At 38.7% G+C, this 25,191-nt stretch overlaps 1 protein-coding gene across 10 annotated transcripts in view; it reads left to right on the forward strand.

Moving 5' to 3' along the window:
• Window positions 1-25,191, forward strand: part of CTBP1 (C-terminal binding protein 1) — a 232,545-nt gene that overhangs the window by 41,475 nt on the left and 165,879 nt on the right. For 3 of the 10 annotated variants that reach the window (XM_053704243.1, XM_053704246.1, XM_053704247.1), the window contains one exon: window positions 24,761-24,978. The exons of 5 other annotated variants lie outside the window; for them this stretch is intronic. In XM_053704243.1, coding sequence (XP_053560218.1) covers window positions 24,960-24,978 — 19 coding nt within the window. In that variant the 5' untranslated portion in view covers window positions 24,761-24,959. Of the gene's footprint in view, window positions 1-24,609; window positions 24,979-25,191 lie in introns of all 10 variants that reach the window. 2 more of the 10 variants (XM_053704244.1, XM_053704245.1) reach the window with 2 other exon arrangements.

Raw genomic sequence — 25,191 nt, forward strand, 5'->3', positions numbered from 1 at the left:
CTTTTCTCCCCTTTGACTACAGGTTGGCACAAGGAAATCTGCAGTGACGATTTATCAAGCAGCAGTCATCAGAGCACTGCTTCCCTACCCTGTTCTCCACCTCTTAGGTTAAGGATTTCAATCTCCCCGGTCTCTTCCAACCGAGGAGATGGACAGCTCCTTCCTGTACGTGATTGGCTTTGTGCGGGCAGGGGGCGGGATTGCACACGAGAAAAAAAGAAGCACTTGTGTGCAATGTTAAATGCGGGAAGAAAACTGCTGCCCTTCAGAGCAGACCTCGGACGGACGGGCAAATATATTCGCCCCTCTCCGCCATGGATTGATAAATTGAGCTCTAAATGACAATTACAGTCAAATTGGAGAATCAACAAATGCATAATACATATACAGTGCAGTCGTACTTACTCTGAATTTAAAATAATCATTGGATTTTTTTGCTTGCATAGAACTGTTTTCCCCTACAAATGAGTTAACGGGATATTAAACCCAATTTTTTTTTATTTCATGATTCATATAGAGTATGCAATATTCCGAAACTTTCTAATTTAATCCTATTATCATTACTGATTTTTCCAATAAAGATACCAAGAGAACAAAGAAAACTTGATAAGAGAAGTAAATTAGAAAGTTGCTTAAAATTGCATGCTCTATCTGAATCATGAAAGTTTGACTTAAGTGTCCCTTTAACCCTTAAAGTGCTAATGACGGCTCTGAGCCGTCACAGAGTTTCCGACTCTGGTGCTAATGACGGCTCTGTGCCGTCGCTAGCACTCTCCCACCTTGAGGGAGATCTGTGGGCTCCCACCCACTCCTACACCGGCGATCGTGCCTGTAAAGTGACAGGCATTGCTGGGGCTTCCCTTTTTGCATGGTGACGTCACGCGCAATAACGTGATGACATCACTGCTCAACTTTATTTATACTTAACAATGTTAAGTATAGGAGTAGGGGGCATGCTGCTTAGAAGCCTGTATCTCAGACCCCCAAGACCCACCATTGGAATGCCTAACCTTTCCAACAGTGTTGGGGGTCTGAAAAAAAAAAAAAAAGTTTTAAAAAAAAATAAAAAAAACATTAAAAAAATCTTAGCACCCAGGTGGGAAAGTGCTTAGCACTCAAAGGGTTAAAGACATTGGGATTGATGAAAATTCTACAAAAAAGTTAATCTAATGGGGGCGGAGCTAACCGTCATAGAGGAAAGCTGCACTTTGATAGAGCTCCAGCACAAAAGTTGAAAAAAACCTTCTTAAACCTCATATTATTTACTGTGGACAGAGGTAAACGGCAGTAAACTCAAGCAGGACACAGGCTCAAACAGCATAGGACCGGAATTTGACTTCCAGAGCCGAAACAAAATCATCCGGTGCAGACACTTCCAGAGCTTAATCAGGAAAGACCGCGGCTGCAGCCTACATCAGAAACCGGAGGTAGGAGCTAAACAGTTTATAAAAACATAAGATAAAGGAGCACACCCCGGACTATAGTATACACAAAACCGGAGTTTTATTTTTATCTTATGTTTGAAGCAGAAATTACTGGAACATACTGGGGAGACTGAGCCTGCAGGGTAAGAGAGGCGGGAAAATCGCCATCTTTAAATATAAATATACTAAAATACTCCAGCAGAGACCCAGCAACCCTTATATATGACATCTGTCTCCCTAGGACAGTAACAGCAGTTCAGCAGCAAATATTGCAAGGTTAGCACACAAGTATACAAGAACAGCATTGCAGCCCCGAGAAAATTATCTTATCAAGGCACACAACATAACTCTCATAACTCTACTCAGAGGCTGCAAAGGCCTTAGGTGGGAAGTTAAGTGAGAAAACGCTGATTGAGGATAATTAACTCTTGAGAGTTTGACTTACCACTTAAGATATTCAGAAAATACATCTACTTGACCTCACAGATATGACTTTTATCTTCATAAGGCTCTCCATTATGCCTTAAGCAGTTGAGCAGAGGAACTGCAGTGATGATATGTAAAGATTAATCAAAAGGTATACTTTCCACTCTGCATGATATAATTTCATAACCCTGAGGACCCTGTCAGACACCATAGGCAAATCCACCTATCCAGCATTGTTATTATACCTGGAAACACTATCCCTGCAAACATGACTGCCTGTCCCGTTCTCAGCGTAAACAGAGGACAATGGAAGCTTCCTTGTCGCCAGTGGGTAGCCATGCAACGGCGACACCTGAAAAGATCACTGAATCTGCTACAGCGACTACCCCAAACCAAGAACTACTAGTGCAAATAAAAGCCCTCTTCCAAGAAGAACTTAAAACAGCATTAACTGATCTGAGACAGGACATATTAGAAATAGGTGGACGCACCACAGATCTGGAGGGGAAACTTGAAGAGGTGGTGGAAGAGATTCCATATATTCATACTACACTTCAAGAACAAGCTTCACAAATCAAGAAATTGTAAGACCAACTGGAAGATCTTGAAAACAGATCTAGAAGGTCCAACCTACGCATCAGGAATCTACCTGAAAGCTATTCCAACCTTACAGTAACACTTGAGAAAATATTTAATCAACTACTGCCTGATACTGAGGATACCTTGCTTCTGATGGACAGAGTGCATAGAGCATTATCTAAACCACCCCAAGCATCTCTGGCTAGAGACGTGATAGTTAAAATGCATTATTTCCACATCAAGGATCTGATAATTAAAGCGGCAAGATCAGTATCAGCTATCACATATGAGGGACATCACTTGCAAATATACTCTGACCTCTCACCTACTACTCTGCGGAGGCGAAGAGAGATGAAACCAGTTTTAAATGTCCTTACAAATATGCAGATTAAATACAGATGGAACTTCCCTTTTAAACTGGTGTTTTCCTACCATAATACAAATTACTCCTGCTCCACTTTAGAGGAAGGCAACTATATTCTACAAAAACTGAAGCTACAACCAGAGCAACTGGCTCCAGCTCCTCAACCAAAGCCGCAAAGGAAATCACTCCAGCGAGACTGGACTCAAGTTGGAAGACAGAAGAAACAAAAAAAAGACACAAGAGAGATCAGAACCATGGATTGGGCAGACCAGGAACAGGAGGATCAGTCACAGGTTACCTGAACCCAGCTCCAAAAGATATAACTCTTGAATTGATCTGAACTTCCTATGGTTTGTTGTGCTTTGTTCGCAATAATTGTTATAAGATAAGGTTTGATATAAGCCAAGTTCTTAAATGTTATTAACATTCCTTTCTCTCCAGATGATTCACTTGAAATGTCTAGAAGGGTCCTACAATATTCTCCCTTATCCCCCATTCCCTCCCCACTGACCTTACCCCACCCCTATCCCATCCTTATACCTCAGATTATTAAGCTAACAGTTAATGTTTTGTTGCTGCGGTTTCTCTGCTTTATTGTAGATGTATTTGTTATGATTGTTCAGTTAATTGTTATACTCAAGCAGAAGAAATTTGTCATCTCATTTATAGCCCACATTAGGAAACTCATAAACACAATATATAGTACTACACTGTCAACATATTGGTATCCATATTCATATCAATACCACACTCCAGGTAAGCATCCCAACAGTGCACGCTTCCCAGGCACAGCAGTGGATCCCAGGATAAATCTCATGCACACACAACCAAAGCTCTTTAGGCAGAATAGCACACCTCTAGCAATACGATATCCACATTTATCCCATGGCCTCTATTAAAATAATTTCCCATAATGTGCGAGGCTTACATTCTAACATTAAACGCAAAAAGGCGCTCTCAGAATACAAAGCTCAACATGCGCAAATTATAATGCTGCAAGAGACACACTTCACTAAAAATAGCACCCCTAAATACTGGGACAAATCTTTTCCGCAGCAATACCACACTGTTAGCTCTAAAAAACATAAAGGAATTTCTATTCTATTACATGCGTCTATAAACTTTAAGGAGGAAGAAGTAATCAAAGATAGTGATGGAAGAAGGTATCTGATAGTTAGAGGGCTTATTCACAACACCCCCGTTATTCTTGGAAATACCTAATGAGAGACAATCCTCATTCATATCTAAAGTGAGTAAGCAATTAACTTTTTGGAAAATATATAAAATGATCATAGGGGGAGATTTTAACCTAACTCTTAATAATCAAATTGACAAAACTAAAATTGTATCACAAATCAGACAGAAATCTGAATATTACATTTCCCAATGGAAGGGTTTACAATACGACGGAACAAACTCATAGCGATAATAAATACTGCAGTACGGTTAATTATTGCTAAGTTCTGGAAAACAGAGCCGCCGGGTTTCTACTAAGGCAGCTGCGGATCTGCTCTCTAATTTAGACCACTTTATAGCAATTTGGGAACCCTGGATTATGTATTGGGAAGCCAGACAGAGATATCCACAGGTGATATGACAACACAATCCTGCTATAACCCTGTGTTACTGGTACATTTCAAACCCTTTATATATGATAATGCTAGAACAGAAGGTCCCATTATCACATGGATGTAGGGGTTTCATATTTACTAGAGTTTCCTAAACTGAATGATTTGAACATTTTAGACTGTTAACTGGAATAATTTATTTTCTGTACGAGTCACTGAATTTATGTAAAGATATATTAATAAACAATATGTTCAATTGTACTTTATAACATATGCTAATAAAAGCAAATTTCAGCAAAAAAGTTAATCTAATGATTTTTCTACAGAATTTTCGCCCGTGCATATTTTTATAGGTAAAACTGATAAGTATTTTATGTTTGGCTTTTTTTACACTAGTATTCTGTAAATAGAAAATAATAAACAAATACATTTTTTTTAATTTATTTTTATATATATATATATATATTATTATTTTTTTTATATTTTTTTTCTCATTATATTGTGTCCAATATTTTCAACAGTTCTGTAAAGACCTGACTTGGATACTAGTATTTTAGTCTTTTGAAACAGTCTGTAATAAGAGTAGATAATGTACATAATTAAATTTAAGGACAGTATACACTCATTTTCATATAACTGCATGTAATAGACACTACTATAAAGAATAAGATGCACAGATACCAATATAAAAACTTACTTAGAAGCTCTCAGTTTAGCTCTGTTGAAAAGGTAGCTGGAAAGCCCACTGCAAGTGGGAAATAAGACACTCCCCCTCCCCCTTCTTTTCCATATGAAAAGACCCTTTACACAAACAGGAGCAAGCTGAAGTAGGTACCTGACGGTAATTCTCATAAAACTTTGGGGGTTGGTTATGAGTCTGAAAATCAGAGCAATGTTATTTAAAAATAATCTATAAACAAGAAAAAAGACAGATGCGCCACATGGCCCAATATTGTTTGTTCCACACGATATATATAATCTAGTAGTGCCAAATCAAACTCACAATCTTAGAAGCACTCCAAATAGTGCAGTGGAAGCAGTCTGGGATCTATCACAGTCACCCAGCAGACCGACCTCTTGGGTTGAGATGGATGTTTTGTGATATAAAGATATAAGAAGACACAGAGGTGCCTATATGGCCTAGTACAGTTTGGACCGAAAGAACAGTGATGTATATGTTAGGAAATATACTCACATTCGGTGAAGCATCTCCAATGATGCTATTCAGACAGGAAGGGATCAATACAGTCACCCAACAGACTATGAAAGGGCTTCCAAAGGAGGCAAAACACCAAAATATCCAGTGGACCAAGGAATGATCCAAAAAATACACAATAGCAAGTGTTTTTGTATAAAAGTAATAGGCTTTACTTAAAAAAGATTAAAAACAAGCGACGCGTTTCTCAGCAACAAGCTGTTTCATCAGGCTTACCAAGAGGTCGGTCTGCTGGGTGACTGTGATAGATCCCAGACTGTTTCCACTGCACTATTTGGAGTGCTTTTAAGATTGTGAGTTTGATTTGGCACTACTAGATTATATATATTGTGTGGAACAAACAATATTGTTTATAGATTACCTTCATAGGATCCAGGCCGGGTCCTCTACAGATTGCTGCCTTGAACATCTCCATTCCACTTTATAGAGACTCTCTTTACATCTTCTATTACAGTTTGAAAAGCTTATATAACTGGATCAATAGTGCACTAATTGTGATAATATTTCATATGATTTATATTGGTCTTTTTTAATAGCCAGCCTAGACTGAATATTATATCAATTATCATATATATTACATAGCCACTTTGATTGATTATACTTGTTAACTGTATCCTTATATATATATCATATATCCACTTTAGGGCGCCCCCTATCTTAGAGATTATTTAAAAATAAGCAAAACTATACATTTTTAAACAAAACAAAAAATATTATGGGCTATATAAATAGATCTGCAAAACATTTATGCAAAGGAAAAATGAGTGTTTAATGTCCCTTTAAGATTGTATGCAATTTGGAGAATCAACTGGGAAAGTAGAGAGGCTGCTGTTTTGTAAAAACAGGAAGTGACCACACGGAACCTTGGGAACTGTAGTTGTTTGAGGCTCTTTGTTCATGGTTTGTTTGTCTTATATGTGTCAGATACGTTTGCATCTGGTGCACCCTTTCTCTTTTTAACACTTTATAGTATTGTATATTAGGGACTACTTGAGGAGAAAAGTAAAAGCTATATTTCCAATGAACCAAAAGCACTCTTTGCTACTCTCTTTTTTTATGCTTCTATAAATTTATAGTTTTTATGTTTTACTTCAAATGATTATCATTATATAGTATAACATTATTTGTAAGTAAACTACCACTGCTCCACTAACCTGTTGGTTCTTTATAAATAAATGATTATAATAATGTGCTGACAGTCACAAAGGAATATTATTAATTTAAAAAAGATCCTGCCAGTAATTTTGCTTAGCTTTTCCCATAGGATAGCAAATACAGGCTATGGATGCACAGATGACTAAGCAGACATCAATAAAGAATAAATCTAGAGGAGCAACACATTAGTGTAGGCCTAGAGCAGCATACACCTGAATATGTCTCTTCATTTAAAGGGACAGTCAAGTATAAATTAAACTTTTATTATTCAGATAGGACTTTTAATTTTAATCGACTTTCCAATTTACTTTTATCATCAAATTTGCTTTTTTCTCTTGGTATTCTTAGTTTAAACTAAACATAGGTAGGCTCATATGCTAATTTCTAAGCCTTTGAGGGCTGCCTCTTATCACAGGCTTTTTAAATCTCTTTTCAACACAAAGAGACAGAAAGTACACGTGGGCTATATAGATAACACTGTGTTCAGGCACAGAAAGTTATTTAAGGTTTAGCACAAAACAATGCTAAATTTAAGACAATAGATAATAAACAGTCACAGTCATGTGATCAGGGGGCTGGAATTTGTATTCAAATGTTGTAAAAACCGTGATATTTTAGAACACATTCCTTCCATATATTCACCTGCACTGCGTTTCACAAATTAAAGCCTTCAATATACAGTATCTATTTTTACTTTTTTTTTTTTTTTTTTTAAACAAATTAAAATGGCTTTAGACACAATGTGATAGGTTACAGATTTAGTTTTTCTAGGGAGTGTAAGACAAAGAACAATTTTACACAAAAACCCAGAGACGTTTTATGTCCCTTTTTTAGTTTTTTATATACTGTATAAATATTTTTTTTTTGTGTGTGTGCCATAGTCTCATCACCTGGTGCTATATAGCTAATAAGAGGCTGTACTGCTGATTCTATTAAAAAAAAAAAAAAAAGTTGTGTGCTGTTGGGCAGCCTGCCAATCTGGATCACATTCTTTGAGAAAAAATAATTAAGAAAAAAAAACTGTCTTCGGTGGAGGGGCAGATAGGTGTATCATTTAAAATAGAGACTAAATGTAGCTCTTTAAATATACACAGACACAAGAGTAAGTGAAATAGACATAGTAAAATAATGAGGTCAAATATTTTCTGTCCGTTTTCAAATCTAGTTCACCATGATGTAGGCACGTTTCTATACATACAGTATATGTGAATTTATAAAAATGTTGTGTATATATGGAATTGGTATAAAAGGCGATGTACACTGCTGTGATTTGCGAGGAATTTGCTTTATTGTAAAACTCCAATTATAACAACAGTGTCTAATTGAAGAATAAGTAGTGTGTATACAAATTGTATACAATGCATTTGGTAGTTGTGCTATATCTCAGCCTCTTGCTTGTGTTGTCATAGAGACGCAGTTTTCTCGCGCTTGTTTTTACACATTAATCTGTCTTGGCATCCAGCATTGAAAGGCAGCGTGAATATGAAAACATTTTTTTCATAATTAGTATTTATATCAGAAACTATAATTGGTTCCCACAGAAATTTGTGAATGAGTTTCTCTCAATCATTTATTTTTGTTTTTGTTGACTTTTTGCTCACCCGTCTGTGTTAATTATTTTGTTGGTTGCAGCAAAAATTGGAACAGGCACTCAGTGTAAAAAGTTAGCTACACATTTTGGGATATATTGTTTCTTAAAATGTTATATCTTGTATTTATTTTTATTTTTATTTTTTTATTTGAGAAACCGAGACGGTTTTATATATTGTTGGGAAAGTAAACTTAACGGGACATGAAGCACAAAATGTGTCTTTTGTGATTCAGATATAGCTTACAATACTTTCCAATTTATTTCTATTATCAAATGTGCTTCATTCTCTTGAAATCCTTTGTTGAAACACCAGCAGTGCTCGAATGGGAGCTAGCTGAACACATCTGACAAACTAATTTCAAGAGGCATATATGTGCAGCCACCAATTAGTAGCTATCCCCCAATAGTGCATTGCTGCTCCTTAGCAAGCACACATTAAATAATAATCTATTTTATATTCAAAAAGTGAACAAATAGATACAGGTGAAAGCATGAGTTATATTGATTATTTGGGGAAATATGTGTCAGTTTATTAAATTAATGTTTTTATGTTTGATTAAAGGGACACTGAACCCAATTTTTTTCTTTCATGATTCAGAGCGAGCATTCAATTTTAAGGGTACTGAACTAAAAATGGGCCGGCTCGTAAGCTTACATTCCTGCTTTTTCAAATAAAGATAGCAAGAGAACGAAGAACAAATTGATAATAGGAGTAAATTAGAAAGTTGCTTAAAATTTCATGCTCCATCTGAATCATAAAATAAAAAAATGATGTTTGTGGGGAGTTACTGGCTACCAGTAGAGCTGAAGGGGTTTTTTATCTTTTGGTTTCAAAGTCAAAATAAGTAGCTTTTTAACAATGAAATCTTTTTTGTCATGAAAAGGTTTAAATTAATGCTAAACTGTTAGCACTGCATGGGATGTGGATTGTCTTGAAGCAGCTCCACCAGTCCCCTTTAGACCTGTGTAAAATGGTATCAATGGCTCCGTTTAACATCCTGTCTGGCGCATCTTTCCCGTGCTTGCCGTCAGCCCCCAGTTTTATGCATTTTATTTCTTTCTTTTTTTTTTTTTTTTGCAATTTTAAAAAACTTTCGCATTTTATCTAATTAGGCTCACAAGCTGGTGATTGGTGGCTGCACACATATGTTTTTTGTCATTGGCTCACCAGTAGTGTATTACTGATCCTTCAACAAAGGATACCAAGAGAAAAGAGCAACATATATAATAGAAGTAAATTTTACATTTGTTTAAAATTGTTTGCTCTATCTGAATCGTGAAAAAAACATTTTGGGTTTTATGTCCTTGCACGTTCTCAGCCAGGTCTAATGAAGTGTTAGTTTAGAATGTCCATATCTCATTGTAAGTCTAAAGTGAATGTGCATTTGGTATAGCTCTTATGCGCACGTGCTCACATAGACACTGCTCTTTATAGCCACGAATCACAAAACAGAAAATAGTGTAGGAAAAAGTGTAAAGCAGTAAAATATCAGATGCTGTTTTTAAAGGAAATGAAATCCAAAATGTTTCTTTCATGATTCAGATAAAGAATACAGTTTTGTTTTAAAGTTACCAGTTAACTTCTATTATCAAATTTGCTTCATTCTCATGTTATTCTTTGTTGAAGAGATACCTAGATAGGTGGTGTGCACATGACAGGAAATAGTGTTGCCGTCTAGTGCTCTTGATAATGTATAACATTGTTGCAAAACTGCTGCAAATATAGTGCCGCAGACACGTGCACACTCCTGAGCTTACATCCCTGATCTTCAAAAAAGTATAAGAAGAAAAAAAAAAGATAATTTGATAATAGAAGTAAATTGGGAATTTTGGTAAACGAAAATGTTGGGCTTTGTCCCTTTTAAAGAGACACTAAACCCAATTTTTTTCCTTTTCTTTAATTAGTCCGATAGAGCATGCAATTTCTTTCATGTAATTAGCAAGAGTCCATGAGCTAGTGACGTATGGGATATACATTCCTACCAGGAGGGGCAAAGTTTCCCAAACCTCAAAATGCCTATAAATACACCCCTCACCACACCCACAATTCAGTTTTTACAAACTTTGCCTCCTATGGAGGTGGTGAAGTAAGTTTGTGCTAGATTCTACGTTGATATGCGCTCCGCAGCAAGTTGGAGCCCGGTTTTCCTCTCAGCGTGCAGTGAATGTCAGAGGGATGTGAAGAGAGTATTGCCTATTTGAATGCAGTGATCTCCTTCTACGGGGTCTATTTCATAGGTTCTCTGTTATCGGTCGTAGAGATTCATCTCTTACCTCCCTTTTCAGATCGACGATATACTCTTATATACCATTACCTCTACTGATTCTCGTTTCAGTACTGGTTTGGCTTTCTACAAACATGTAGATGAGTGTCCTGGGGTAAGTAAATCTTATTTTCTGTGACACTCTAAGCTATGGTTGGGCACTTTGTTCATAAAGTTCTAAATATATGTATTCAAACATTTATTTGCCTTGACTCAGGATGTTCAACATTCCTTATTTTCAGACAGTCAGTTTCATATTTGGGATAATGCATTTGAATCAATCATTTTTTCTTACCTTAAAAAATTTGACACTTTTTTCCCTGTGGGCTGTTAGGCTCGCGGGGGCTGAAAATGCTTCATTTTATTGCGTCATTCTTGGCGCGGACTTTTTTGGCGCAAAAAATCTTTTCTGTTTCCGGCGTCATACGTGTCGCCGGAAGTTGCGTCATTTTTTACGTCCTTTTGCGCCAAAAATGTTGGCGTTCCGGATGTGGCGTCATTTTTGGCTCCAAAAAGCATTTAGGCGCCAAATAATGTGGGCGTCTTATTTGGCGCTAAAAAATATGGGCGTCGCTTTTGTCTCCACATTATTTCAGTCTCATTTTTTCTTTGCTTCTGGTTACTAGAAGCTTGTTTATTGGCATTTTTTCCCATTCCTGAAACTGTCATTTAAGGAATTTGATCAATTTTGCTTTATATGTTGTTTTTTTCTCTTACATATTGCAAGATGTCTCACGTTGCATCCGAGTCAGAAGATACTTCAGGAAAATCGCTGTCTAGTGCTGGAACTACCAAAGCTAAGTGTATCTGCTGTAAACTTTTGGTAGCTATTCCTCCGGCTGTTGTTTGTATTAATTGTCATGACAAACTTGTTAATGCAGATAATATTTCTCCAACATAGGTGTGTCCGGTCCACGGCGTCATCCTTACTTGTGGGATATTCTCTTCCCCAACAGGAAATGGCAAAGAGCCCAGCAAAGCTGGTCACATGATCCCTCCTAGGCTCCGCCTACCCCAGTCATTCTCTTTGCCGTTGTACAGGCAACATCTCCACGGAGATGGCTTAGAGTTTTTTAGTGTTTAACTGTAGTTTTTATTATTCAATCAAGAGTTTGTTATTTTGAAATAGTGCTGGTATGTACTATTTACTCAGAAACAGAAAAGAGATGAAGATTTCTGTTTGTATGAGGAAAATGATTTTAGCAACCGTCACTAAAATCCATGGCTGTTCCACACAGGACTGTTGAGAGCAATTAACTTCAGTTGGGGGAACAGTGAGCAGTCTCTTGCTGCTTGAGGTATGACACATTCTAACAAGACGATGTAATGCTGGAAGCTGTCATTTTCCCTATGGGATCCGGTAAGCCATGTTTATTACGATCGTAAATAAGGGCTTCAAAAAGGGCTTATTAAGACTGTAGACTTTTTCTGGGCTAAATCGATTGATTATTAACACATATTTAGCCTTGAGGAATCATTTTATCTGGGTATTTTGATATAATAATATCGGCAGGCACTGTTTTAGACACCTTATTCTTTAGGGGCTTTCCCAAAGCATAGGCAGAGCCTCATTTTCGCGCCGGTGTTGCGCACTTGTTTTTGAGAGGCATGGCATGCAGTCGCATGTGAGAGGAGCTCTGATACTTAGAAAAGACTTTCTGAAGGCGTCATTTGGTATCGTATTCCCCTTGGGGCTTGGTTGGGTCTCAGCAAAGCAGATACCAGGGACTGTAAAGGGGTTAAAGTTCAAAACGGCTCCGGTTCCGTTATTTTAAGGGTTAAAGCTTCCAAATTTGGTGTGCAATACTTTTAAGGCTTTAAGACACTGTGGTGAAAATTTGGTGAATTTTGAACAATTCCTTCATGTTTTTTCGCAATTGCAGTAATAAAGTGTGTTCAGTTTAAAATTTAAAGTGACAGTAACGGTTTTATTTTAAAACGTTTTTTGTACTTTGTTATCAAGTTTATGCCTGTTTAACATGTCTGAACTACCAGATAGACTGTGTTCTGAATGTGGGGAAGCCAGAATTCCTACTCATTTAAATAAATGTGATTTATGTGACAATGACAATGATGCCCAAGATGATTCCTCAAGTGAGGGGAGTAAGCATGGTACTGCATCATTCCCTCCTTCGTCTACACGAGTCTTGCCCACTCAGGAGGCCCCTAGTACATCTAGCGCGCCAATACTCCTTACTATGCAACAATTAACGGCTGTAATGGATAATTCTGTCAAAAACATTTTAGCCAAAATGAACACTTGTCAGCGTAAGCGCGACTGCTCTGTTTTAGATACTGAAGAGCATGACGACGCTGATAATAATATTTCTGAAGGGCCCCTAACCCAGTCTGATGGGGCCAGGGAGGTTTTGTCTGAGGGAGAAATTACTGATTCAGGGAACATTTCTCAACAAGCTGAACCTGATGTGATTGCATTTAAATTTAAGTTGGAACATCTCCGCATTCTGCTTAAGGAGGTATTATCCACTCTGGATGATTGTGACAAGTTGGTCATCCCAGAGAAACTATGTAAAATGGACAAGTTCCTAGAGGTGCCGGGGCTCCCAGAAGCTTTTCCTATACCCAGGCGGGTGGCGGACATTGTTAATAAAGAATGGGAAAGGCCCGGTATTCCTTTCGTCCCTCCCCCCATATTTAAAAAATTGTTTCCTATGGTCGACCCCAGAAAGGACTTATGGCAGACAGTCCCTAAGGTCGAGGGAGCGGTTTCCACTTTAAACAAACGCACCACTATACCCATAGAGGATAGTTGTGCTTTCAAAGATCCTATGGATAAAAAATTAGAAGGTTTGCTTAAAAAGATGTTTGTTCCGCAGGGTTACCTTCTACAACCAATTTCATGCATTGTCCCTGTCGCTACAGCCGCATGTTTCTGGTTCGATGAGCTGATAAAGGCGGTCAATAGTGATTCTCCTCCTTTTGAGGAGATTATGGACAGAATCAATGCTCTCAAATTGGCTAATTCTTTCACCCTAGACGCCACTTTGCAATTGGCTAGGTTAGCGGCTAAGAATTCTGGGTTTGCTATTGTGGCGCGCAGAGCGCTTTGGTTGAAATCTTGGTCGGCTGATGCGTCTTCCAAGAACAAGCTACTTAACATTCCTTTCAAGGGGAAAACGCTGTTTGGCCCTGACTTGAAAGAGATTATCTCTGATATCACTGGGGGTAAGGGCCACGCCCTTCCTCAGGATCGGCCTTTCAAGGCAAAAAATAAACCTAATTTTCGTCCCTTTCGTAGAAACGGACCAGCCCAAAGTACTACGTCCTCTAAGCAAGAGGGTAATTCTTCTCAAGCCAAGCCAGCTTGGAGACCAATGCAAGGCTGGAACAAGGGAAAGCAGGCCAAGAAACCTGCCACTGCTACCAAGACAGCATGAAATGTTGGCCCCCGATCCGGGACCGGATCTGGTGGGGGGCAGACTCTCTCTCTTCGCTCAGGCTTGGGCAAGAGATGTTCTGGATCCTTGGGCGCTAGAAATAGTCTCCCAAGGTTATCTTCTGGAATTCAAGGGGCTTCCCCCAAGGGGGAGGTTCCACAGGTCTCAGTTGTCTTCAGACCACATAAAAAGACAGGCATTCTTACATTGTGTAGAAGACCTGTTAAAAATGGGAGTGATTCATCCTGTTCCATTAAGAGAACAAGGGATGGGGTTCTACTCCAATCTGTTTATAGTTCCCAAGAAAGAGGGAACGTTCAGACCAATCTTAGATCTCAAGATCTTAAACAAGTTTCTCAAGGTTCCATCGTTCAAGATGGAAACCATTCGAACAATTCTTCCTTCCATCCAGGAAGGTCAATTCATGACCACGGTGGATTTAAAGGATGCGTATCTACATATTCCTATCCACAAGGAACATCATCGGTTCCTGAGGTTCGCATTCCTGGACAAACATTACCAGTTCGTGGCGCTTCCTTTCGGATTAGCCACTGCTCCAAGGATTTTCACAAAGGTACTAGGGTCCCTTCTAGCTGTGCTAAGACCAAGGGGCATTGCTGTAGTACCTTACTTGGACGACATTCTGATTCAAGCGTCGTCCCTTCCTCAAGCAAAGGCTCACACGGACATTGTCCTGGCCTTTCTCAGATCTCACGGATGGAAAGTGAACGTGGAAAAGAGTTCTCTATCTCCGTCAACAAGGGTTCCCTTCTTGGGAACCATAATAGACTCCTTAGAAATGAGGATTTTTCTGACAGAGGCCAGAAAAACAAAACTTCTAGACTCTTGTCGGATACTTCATTCCGTTCCTCTTCCTTCCATAGCTCAGTGCATGGAAGTGATCGGGTTGATGGTAGCGGCAATGGACATAGTTCCTTTTGCACGCATTCATCTAAGACCATTACAACTGTGCATGCTCAGTCAGTGGAATGGGGACTATACAGACTTGTCTCCGAAGATACAAGTAAATCAGAGGACCAGAGACTCACTCCGTTGGTGGCTGTCCCTGGACAACCTGTCACGAGGGATGACATTCCGCAGACCAGAGTGGGTCATTGTCACGACCGACGCCAGTCTGATGGGCTGGGGCGCGGTCTGGGGATCCCTGAAAGCTCAGGGTCTTTGGTCTCGGGAAGAATCTCTTCTACCGATAAATATTCTGGAACTGAGAGCGATATTCAATGCTCTCAAGGCTTGGCCTCAGCTAGCGAGGGCCAAGTTCATACGGTTTCAATCAGACAACATGACAACTGTTGCGTACATCAACCATCAGGGGGGAACAAGGAGTTCCCTGGCGATGGAAGAAGTGACCAAAATCATTCTATGGGCGGAGTTTCACTCCTGCCACCTGTCTGCTATCCACATCCCAGGAGTGGAAATTTGGGAAGCGGATTTTCTGAGTCGTCAGCCATTACATCCGGGGGAGTGGGAACTCCATCCGGAAATCTTTGCCCAAGTCACTCAGCTGTGGGGCATTCCAGACATGGATCTGATGGCCTCTCGTCAGAACTTCAAAGTTCCTTGCTACGGGTCCAGATCCAGGGATCCCAAGGCGGCTCTAGTGGATGCACTAGTAGCACCTTGGACCTTCAAACTAGCTTATGTGTTCCCGCCGTTTCCTCTCATCCCCAGGCTGGTAGCCAGGATCAATCAGGAGAGGGCGTCGGTGATCTTGATAGCTCCTGCGTGGCCACGCAGGACTTGGTATGCAGATCTGGTGAATATGTCATCGGCTCCACCTTGGAAGCTACCTTTGAGACGAGACCTTCTTGTTCAGGGTCCGTTCGAACACCCGAATCTGGTTTCACTCCAGCTGACTGCTTGGAGATTGAACGCTTGATCTTATCGAAGCGAGGGTTCTCAGATCCTGTTATCGATACTCTTGTTCAGGCCAGAAAGCCTGTAACTAGAAAGATTTACCACAAAATTTGGAAAAAATATATCTGTTGGTGTGAATCTAAAGGATTCCCTTGGGACAAGGTTAAGATTCCTAGGATTCTATCCTTCCTTCAAGAAGGATTGGAAAAAGGTTTATCTGCAAGTTCCCTGAAGGGACAGATTTCTGCCTTGTCTGTGTTACTTCACAAAAAGCTGGCCGCTGTGCCAGATGTTCAAGCTTTTGTTCAGGCTCTGGTTAGAATTAAGCCTGTTTACAAACCTTTGACTCCTCCTTGGAGTCTCAATTTAGTTCTTTCAGTTCTTCAGGGGGTTCCGTTTGAACCCTTGCATTCCGTTGATATTAAGTTATTATCTTGGAAAGTTTTGCTTTTAGTTGCAATTTCTTCTGCTAGAAGAGTTTCAGAATTATCTGCTCTGCAGTGTTCTCCTCCTAATCTGGTGTTCCATGCAGATAAGGTGGTTTTACGTACTAAACCTGGTTTTCTTCCAAAAGTTGTTTCTAACAAAAACATTAACCAGGAGATTATCGTACCTTCTCTGTGTCCGAAACCAGTTTCGAAGAAGGAACGTTTGTTGCACAATTTGGATGTTGTTCGCGCTCTAAAATTCTATTTAGATGCTACAAAGGATTTTAGACAAACATCTTCCTTGTTTGTTGTTTATTCCGGTAAAAGGAGAGGTCAAAAAGCAACTTCTACCTCTCTCTCTTTTTGGATTAAAAGCATCATCAGATTGGCTTACGAGACTGCCGGACGGCAGCCTCCCGAAAGAATCACAGCTCATTCCACTAGGGCTGTGGCTTCCACATGGGCCTTCAAGAACGAGGCTTCTGTTGATCAGATATGTAGGGCAGCGACTTGGTCTTCACTGCACACTTTTACCAAATTTTACAAGTTTGATACTTTTGCTTCTTCTGAGGCTATTTTTGGGAGAAAGGTTTTGCAAGCCGTGGTGCCTTCCATTTAGGTGACCTGATTTGCTCCCTCCCTTCATCCGTGTCCTAAAGCTTTGGTATTGGTTCCCACAAGTAAGGATGACGCCGTGGACCGGACACACCTATGTTGGAGAAAACAGAATTTATGTTTACCTGATAAATTACTTTCTCCAACGGTGTGTCCGGTCCACGGCCCGCCCTGGTTTTTTTAATCAGGTCTGATAATTTATTTTCTTTAACTACAGTCACCACGGTACCATATGGTTTCTCCTATGCAAATATTCCTCCTTAACGTCGGTCGAATGACTGGGGTAGGCGGAGCCTAGGAGGGATCATGTGACCAGCTTTGCTGGGCTCTTTGCCATTTCCTGTTGGGGAAGAGAATATCCCACAAGTAAGGATGACGCCGTGGACCGGACACACCGTTGGAGAAAGTAATTTATCAGGTAAACATAAATTCTGTTTTCCTTTAGTAATGTACCATTGCCTGTTGCAGTTCCTTCAACATCTAAGGTGCAGAATGTTCCTGATAACATAAGAGATTTTGTTTCTGAATCCATCAAGAAGGCTATGTCTGTTATTTCTCCTTCTAGTAAACATAAAAAATCTTTTAAAACTTCTCTCTCCACAGATGAATTTTTAAATGAACATCATCATTCTGATTCTGATGACTCTTCTGGTTCAGAGGATTCTGTCTCAGAGATTGATGCTGATAAATCTTCATATTTATTTAAAATGGAATTTATTCGTTCTTTACTTAAAGAAGTACTAATTGCTTTAGAAATAGAGGATTCTGGTCCTCTTGATACTAATTCTAAACGTTTAGATAAGGTCTTTAAATCTCCTGTGGTTATCCCAGAAGTTTTTCCTGTTCCTAATGCTATTTCTGAAGTAATTTCCAGAGAATGGGATAAATTGGGTAATTCATTTACTCCTTCTAAACGTTTTAAGCAATTATATCCTGTGCTGTCTGACAGATTAGAATTTTGGGACAAAATCCCTAGAGTTGATGGGGCTATTTCTACCCTTGCTAAACGTACTACTATTCCTACGTCAGATGGTACTTCGTTTAAGGATCCTTTAGATAGGAAAATTGAATCCTTTCTAAGAAAAGCTTATCTGTGTTCAGGTAATCTTCTTAGACCTGCTATATCATTGGCTGATGTTGCTGCAGCTTCAACTTTTTGGTTGGAAACTTTAGCGCAACAAGTAACAGATCATGATTCTCATAATATTATTATTCTTCTTCAACATGCTAATAATTTTATCTGTGATGCCATTTTTGATATTATCAGAGTTGATGTCAGGTTTATGTCTCTAGCTATTTTAGCTAGAAGAGCTTTATGGCTTAAAACTTGGAATGCTGATATGGCTTCTAAATCAATTCTACTTTCCATTTCTTTCCAGGGTAACAAATTATTTGGTTCTCAGTTGGATTCTATTATCTCAACTGTTACCGGTGGGAAAGGAACTTTTTTACCACAGGATAGAAAATCTAAGGGTAAAAACAGGGCTAATAATCGTTTTCGTTCCTTTCGTTTCAACAAAGAACAAAAGCCTGATCCTTCATCCTCAGGAGCAGTTTCAGTTTGGAAACCATCTCCAGTCTGGAATAAATCCAAGCCTTCTAGAAAGGCAAAGCCAGCTTCTAAGTCCACATGAAGGTGCGGCCCTCATTCCAGCTCAGCTGGTAGGGGGCAGGTTACGTTTTTTTCAAAGAAATTTGGATCAATTCTGTTCACAATCTTTGGATTCAGAACATTGTTTCAGAAGGGTACAGAATTGGTTTCAAGATGAGACCTCCTGCTAAGAGATTTTTTCTTTCCCGTGTCCCAGTAAATCCAGTGAAAGCTCAAGCATTTCTGAAATGTGTTTCAGATCTAGAGTTGGCTGGAGTAATTATGCCAGTTCCAGTTCTGGAACAGGGGATGGGGTTTTATTCAAATCTCTTCATTGTACCAAAGAAGGAGAATTCCTTCAGACCAGTTCTGGATCTAAAAATATTGAATCGTTATGTAAGGATACCAACGTTCAAAATGGTAACTGTAAGGACTATCTTGCCTTTTGTTCAGCAAGGGCATTATATGTCCACAATAGATTTACAGGATGCATATCTGCATATTCCGATTCATCCAGATCATTATCAGTTCCTGAGATTCTCTTTTCTGGACAAGCATTACCAGTTTGTGGCTCTGCCGTTTGGCCTAGCTACAGCTCCAAGAATTTTTACAAAGGTTCTCGGTGCCCTTCTGTCTGTAATCAGAGAACAGGGTATTGTGGTATTTCCTTATTTGGACGATATCTTGGTACTTGCTCAGTCTTTACATTTAGCAGAATCTCATACGAATCGACTTGTGTTGTTTCTTCAAGATCATGGTTGGAGGATCAATTCACCAAAAAGTTCATTGATTCCTCAGACAAGGGTAACCTTTCTGGGTTTCCAGATAGATTCAGTGTCCATGACTCTGTCTTTAACAGACAAGAGACGTCTAAAATTGATTTCAGCTTGTCGAAACCTTCAGTCACAATCATTCCCTTCGGTAGCCTTATGCATGGAAATTCTAGGTCTTATGACTGCTGCATCGGACGCGATCCCCTTTGCTCGTTTTCACATGCGACCTCTTCAGCTCTGTATGCTGAATCAATGGTGCAAGGATTACACAAAGATATCTCAATTAATATCTTTAAAACCGATTGTACGACACTCTCTAACGTGGTGGACAGATCACCATCGTTTAATTCAGGGGGCTTCTTTTGTGCTTCCGACCTGGACTGTAATTTCAACAGATGCAAGTCTCACAGGTTGGGGAGCTGTGTGGGGATCTCTGACGGCACAAGCAGTTTGGGAATCTCAGGAGGTGAGATTACCGATCAATATTTTGGAACTCCGTGCAATTTTCAGAACTCTTCAGTCTTGGCCTCTTCTGAAGAGAGAATCGTTCATTTGTTTTCAGACAGACAATGTCACAACTGTGGCATACATCAATCATCAAGGAGGGACTCACAGTCCTCTGGCTATGAAAGAAGTATCTCGAATTTTGGTTTGGGCGGAATCCAGCTCCTGTCTAATCTCTGCGGTTCATATCCCAGGTATAGACAATTGGGAAGCGGATGATCTCAGTCGCCAAACGTTGCATCCGGGCGAATGGTCTCTTCACCCTGAGGTATTTCTTCAGATTGTTCAAATGTGGGGACTTCCAGAAATAGATCTGATGGCTTCTCATCTAAACAAGAAACTTCCCAGGTATCTGTCCAGATCCCGGGATCCTCAGGCGGAAGCAGTGGATGCATTATCACTTCCTTGGAAGTATCATCCTGCCTATATCTTTCCGCCTCTAGTTCTTCTTCCAAGAGTAATCTCCAAGATTCTGAAGGAATGCTCATTTGTTCTGCTGGTAGCTCCGGCATGGCATCACAGGTTTTCGTTTGCGGATTTTGTCCGGATGGCCTCTTGCCATCCGTGGACTCTTCCGCTACGACCAGACCTTCTGTCGCAAGGTCCTTTTTTCCATCAGGATCTCAAATCCTTAAATTTAAAGGTTTGGAGATTGAACGCTTGATTCTTGGTCAAAGAGGTTTCTCTGACTCGTGATTAATACTATGTTACAGGCTCGTAAATCTGTATCCAGAGAGATATATTATAGAGTCTGGAAGACTTATATTTCTTGGTGTATTTCTCATCAATTTTCTTGGCATTCTTTTAGAATTCCGAGAATTTTACAGTTTCTTCAGGATGGTTTAGATAAAGGTTTATCCGCAAGTTCTTTGAAAGGACAAATCTCTGCTCTTTCTGTTCTTTTTCACAGAAAGATTGCTAATCTTCCTGATATTCATTGTTTTGTACAAGCTTTGGTTCGTATAAAACCTGTCATTAAGTCAATTTCTCCTCCTTGGAGTTTGAATTTGGTTCTGGGGGCTCTTCAAGCTCCTCCGTTTGAACCTATGCATTCATTGGACATTAAATTACTTTCTTGGAAAGTTTTGTTCCTTTTGGCAATCTCTTCTGCCAGAAGAGTCTCTGAATTATCTGCTCTTTCTTGTGAGTCTCCTTTTCTGATTTTTCATCAGGATAAGGCGGTGTTGCGAACTTCTTTTGAATTTTTACCTAAAGTTGTGAATTCCAACAACATTAGTAGAGAAATTGTGGTTCCTTCATTATGTCCTAATCCTAAGAATTCTAAGGAGAAATCGTTGCATTCTTTGGATGTTGTTAGAGCTTTGAAATATTATGTTGAAGCTACTAAGTCTTTCCGAAAGACTTCCAGTTTATTTGTTATCTTTTCCGGTTCTAGAAAAGGCCAGAAAGCTTCTGCCATTTCTTTGGCATCTTGGTTGAAATCTTTAATTCATCTTGCCTATGTTGAGTCGGGTGAAACTCCGCCTCAAAGGATTACAGCTCATTCTACTAGGTCAGTTTCTACTTCCTGGGCGTTTAGGAATGAAGCTTCGGTTGATCAGATTTGCAAAGCAGCAACTTGGTCCTCTTTGCTTACTTTTACTAAATTCTACCATTTTGATGTATTTTCTTCTTCTGAAGCAGTTTTTGGTAGAAAAGTACTTCAGGCAGCGGTTTCAGTTTGAATCTTCTGCTTATGTTTTTCATTAAACTTTATTTTGGGTGTGGATTATTTTCAGCAGGAATTGGCTGTCTTTATTTTATCCCTCCCTCTCTAGTGACTCTTGCGTGGAAAGATCCACATCTTGGGTAATCATTATCCCATACGTCACTAGCTCATGGACTCTTGCTAATTACATGAAAGAAAACATAATTTATGTAAGAACTTACCTGATAAATTCATTTCTTTCATATTAGCAAGAGTCCATGAGGCCCGCCCTTTTTTGTGGTGGTTATGATTTTTGTATAAAGCACAATTATTCCAATTCCTTATTTTATATGCTTTCGCACTTTTTTATCACCCCACTTCTTGGCTATTCGTTAAACTGAATTGTGGGTGTGGTGAGGGGTGTATTTATAGGCATTTTGAGGTTTGGGAAACTTTGCCCCTCCTGGTAGGAATGTATATCCCATACGTCACTAGCTCATGGACTCTTGCTAATATGAAAGAAATGAATTTATCAGGTAAGTTCTTACATAAATTATGTTTTTAAGCAACTTTCTAATTTACTCCTATTATCAATTTTCTTCATTCTCTTGCTATCTTTATTTGAACAGCAGGAATGTAAAAGCTTAAAAGCTGGCCCATTTTTGGTTCAGCACCTTGGATAGCGCTTGCTAATTGGTGGCTACATTTAGCTCTCTCACATATTATAGCAAGCAAGAGAAGAAAGTTTTGAGTAGGAAGAAAGTCCCTTTAATGGATAAAGTGCAAAATAGATAATGCTGGAATATGTAAGAATATTTTATTTTTTTATTATTCCTTGGACATAAATATATGTTTAATCCCTGTAATTGAATTAAACACATAGTTAAAGTCCATTTCAGAGCAGCATTACACTACTGGTAGCTAGTTGAACACATCTAGCGAGCCAGTGACAATAGCCATATGTGTGTAGCCACAAATCAGCAGCTAGCTCCCAGTACTACATTGCTGCTCCTGAGCATATGTACTGTACATATTCTTTTCAACAGAGGATACCTACAGAACAAAATACAGTTGATAACAGAAGTGAATTTAAGTGTCTTAAACTTATATGCTGTATCTGAATAATTCATTTTTACTTTCCTTTCCCTTTAAAGATGCAAAAAAGTTAATTACATAAATATTTTTAAAGGCAAAAAGATTGTTTAAAGGGACAGTCTACTCCAAACATTTTATTGTTTGATAAGATAGATAATCCCTTTATTACCCGTTCCCCAGTTTTGCATAACCAACACAGTTATATTAATATACTTGTTACCTCTGTGAATAACTTGTATCTAAGCCTCTTCTGACAGCCCCCTGATCACATGACTTGTTATTTATTATCTATTGACTAGCATTTTATCCAATTAGTGCAGTGTCTGCCACAGGCGTGATCACAATGTTATCTTTATGGCTCACATGAATGAGCACTCCCCTGTTGTGTAAAGCTAATAAAAAAGCATGTGATAAGAGGCTGTCTGTAGTGGCTTAGAAACAGGCGGATATTTAGAGGTGTAAATGTTATAAAGTATATTAATATAACAATGTTGGTTGTGCAAAGCTTGGGAATGGGTAGTAAAGGCGTTATCTATTTTTTAAACAATAACAATTTGGGTGTAGACTGTCCCTTTAAAGGGGCATTACAAATGTCTTTACAAACAATATAATGTTTCATATAATAAAGATATATTTAACTTTCACTTATAATTTTGAAAAAAAAATGTAACATCCCTTTCTGATCACCATAGACATACGGTATATAACGATGTCTCTAATGGGTTTGTTTCTAGAATAGAATGGAGACAATTATATTAATCAAGGGATTGTGCTACATTTGCAACCTTAAAGGGACACTGAACCCAAATTTTTCTTTTGTAATTCAGATAGAGCATGCAATTTTAAGCAACTTTCTAATTTACTCCTATTATCAATTTTTCTTCGTTCTCTTGCTATCTTTATTTGAAAAAGAAGACATATAAGCTTTTTTTTTTGTTTAGAACACTGGACAGCACTTTTTTTATTGGTGGATGAATTTATCCACCAATCGGCAAAAACAACCCAGGTTGTTCACCAAAAATGGGCCAGCATCTAAACTTACATTCTTGCATTTCAAATAAAGATACCAAGAGATTTAAGAATATTTGATAATAGGAGTAAATTAGAAAGTTGCTTAAAATGTCGTGCTCTATCTGAATCACAAAATCATTTTTTTGGGTTCAGTGTCCCTTTAAAAGATGTAAAGCTTATTGAGTTTAAGTGACCGTGTACTGTAAAATTGGTTTTCCCTTAATGTGTTTCCAATGACTTATATCAGTTGCAGGATATAACATGTATAGGATATTGCTTTGTTTATTTTTGTAAATTAAGTAGCTAGTTTTTTTTGGGTAGGAGATCACACTCCATTAAAATGGGCTGACCGTCTAGGGATATCAGACCTCCTTATCTTATACCTTTTTACACACAGAAATGCTTCCTCATCTAGCCCAGTGTTTGGAGAAAACCATTAAGAATGAACATTTTAGTACATATTATTCCCACTGGGAGTGTAATTTCTTCTACTGGATCTTGTGTGCATAGCATTTTCTTTAAGTCAATACTTAAAGGGGCGTGAAACCCCAAAAATATTTGTCACAATCCAGATAGAGCATGTCATTTTAAACAACTTTCCAATATACTACTATCACATTTATTTTTGTTTTCTTGTTATCCTTTGTTGAAAAGCAGGAAGGTAAGATCAGGGGCGTGTACATGTCTGCAGCACTATATAGCAACAGTTATACATCACTAGATGGTAGCACTATTTCCTGTCATGTAGTGCTCTCAACGTGCACACTACCTATCTGGGTATCTCTTCAACAAATAGTAACATGAGAACAAAGCAAATTTGTGGGTTTCATGTTCCTTTTTAAGTATTGATATTTTTAGTATAAGTAGCGGGTTTAACAGACAAAAACATATATTTCAATTGACAACATAAAGATAAAGAAGCTATTTCTAAACAATTGAATACACTCCAGCTGTTGGAAATGGATAATTGGGAACAAATTAAAGGGGAGAAATTTTACAGCACACTGTCCCTTTAAATCTGAATTTGAGAGCTCCAAATCCTCTGCATTCGTAATTAAAAATATATGGTTCTCTCTTTCAGTCTTCATGGATCCTTCCTGCTCTGTTAATGAGGCTAAATATTCTGATTGACCCTTTCAGGAGTTCTATGCAGTGTGGAACAGAGAACCACTGAAAGAATTCTAGATTTGCTGGAAGCGAGCAGTCATACGTGGTATCACTTTATATTGCAGCATATTGATCTGAGCAAGGCACAGATACAGTAGCACAAACAGAACGGGTTTCCTGCAAGAACGATGAGAACATTTTGGAATTTAGTGCTCCTGTCCCCATAATATCGGTGTCGCTTTGTAATAGATGTCCCTGCAGAGAAACGCGCTGTCATCTTCACTACCAGCCAGAATTTGACTTGCCGTACATCCACGCTCAAGCATGTTTCTCATTGATTCAGGTATTTAGCCGTTCTTCATTAAAGGGACATTGTACACTAGATTTTTCTTTGCAGAAATGTTTTGTAGATGAACCATTTATATAGCCCATCTGGGAGTGTTTTTATGAAAATGTATAGTTTTGCTTATTTTTTTTTAAGAACATTGTGCTGATTTTCAGACTCCTAACCAAGCCCCACAGTGCCAGATGTATACGCGCGTTTACAGACTGCTGG

This window comes from Bombina bombina, chromosome 2, assembly GCF_027579735.1.
Source record: "Bombina bombina isolate aBomBom1 chromosome 2, aBomBom1.pri, whole genome shotgun sequence".
Classification (NCBI taxonomy): Eukaryota; Metazoa; Chordata; class Amphibia; order Anura; family Bombinatoridae; genus Bombina; species Bombina bombina.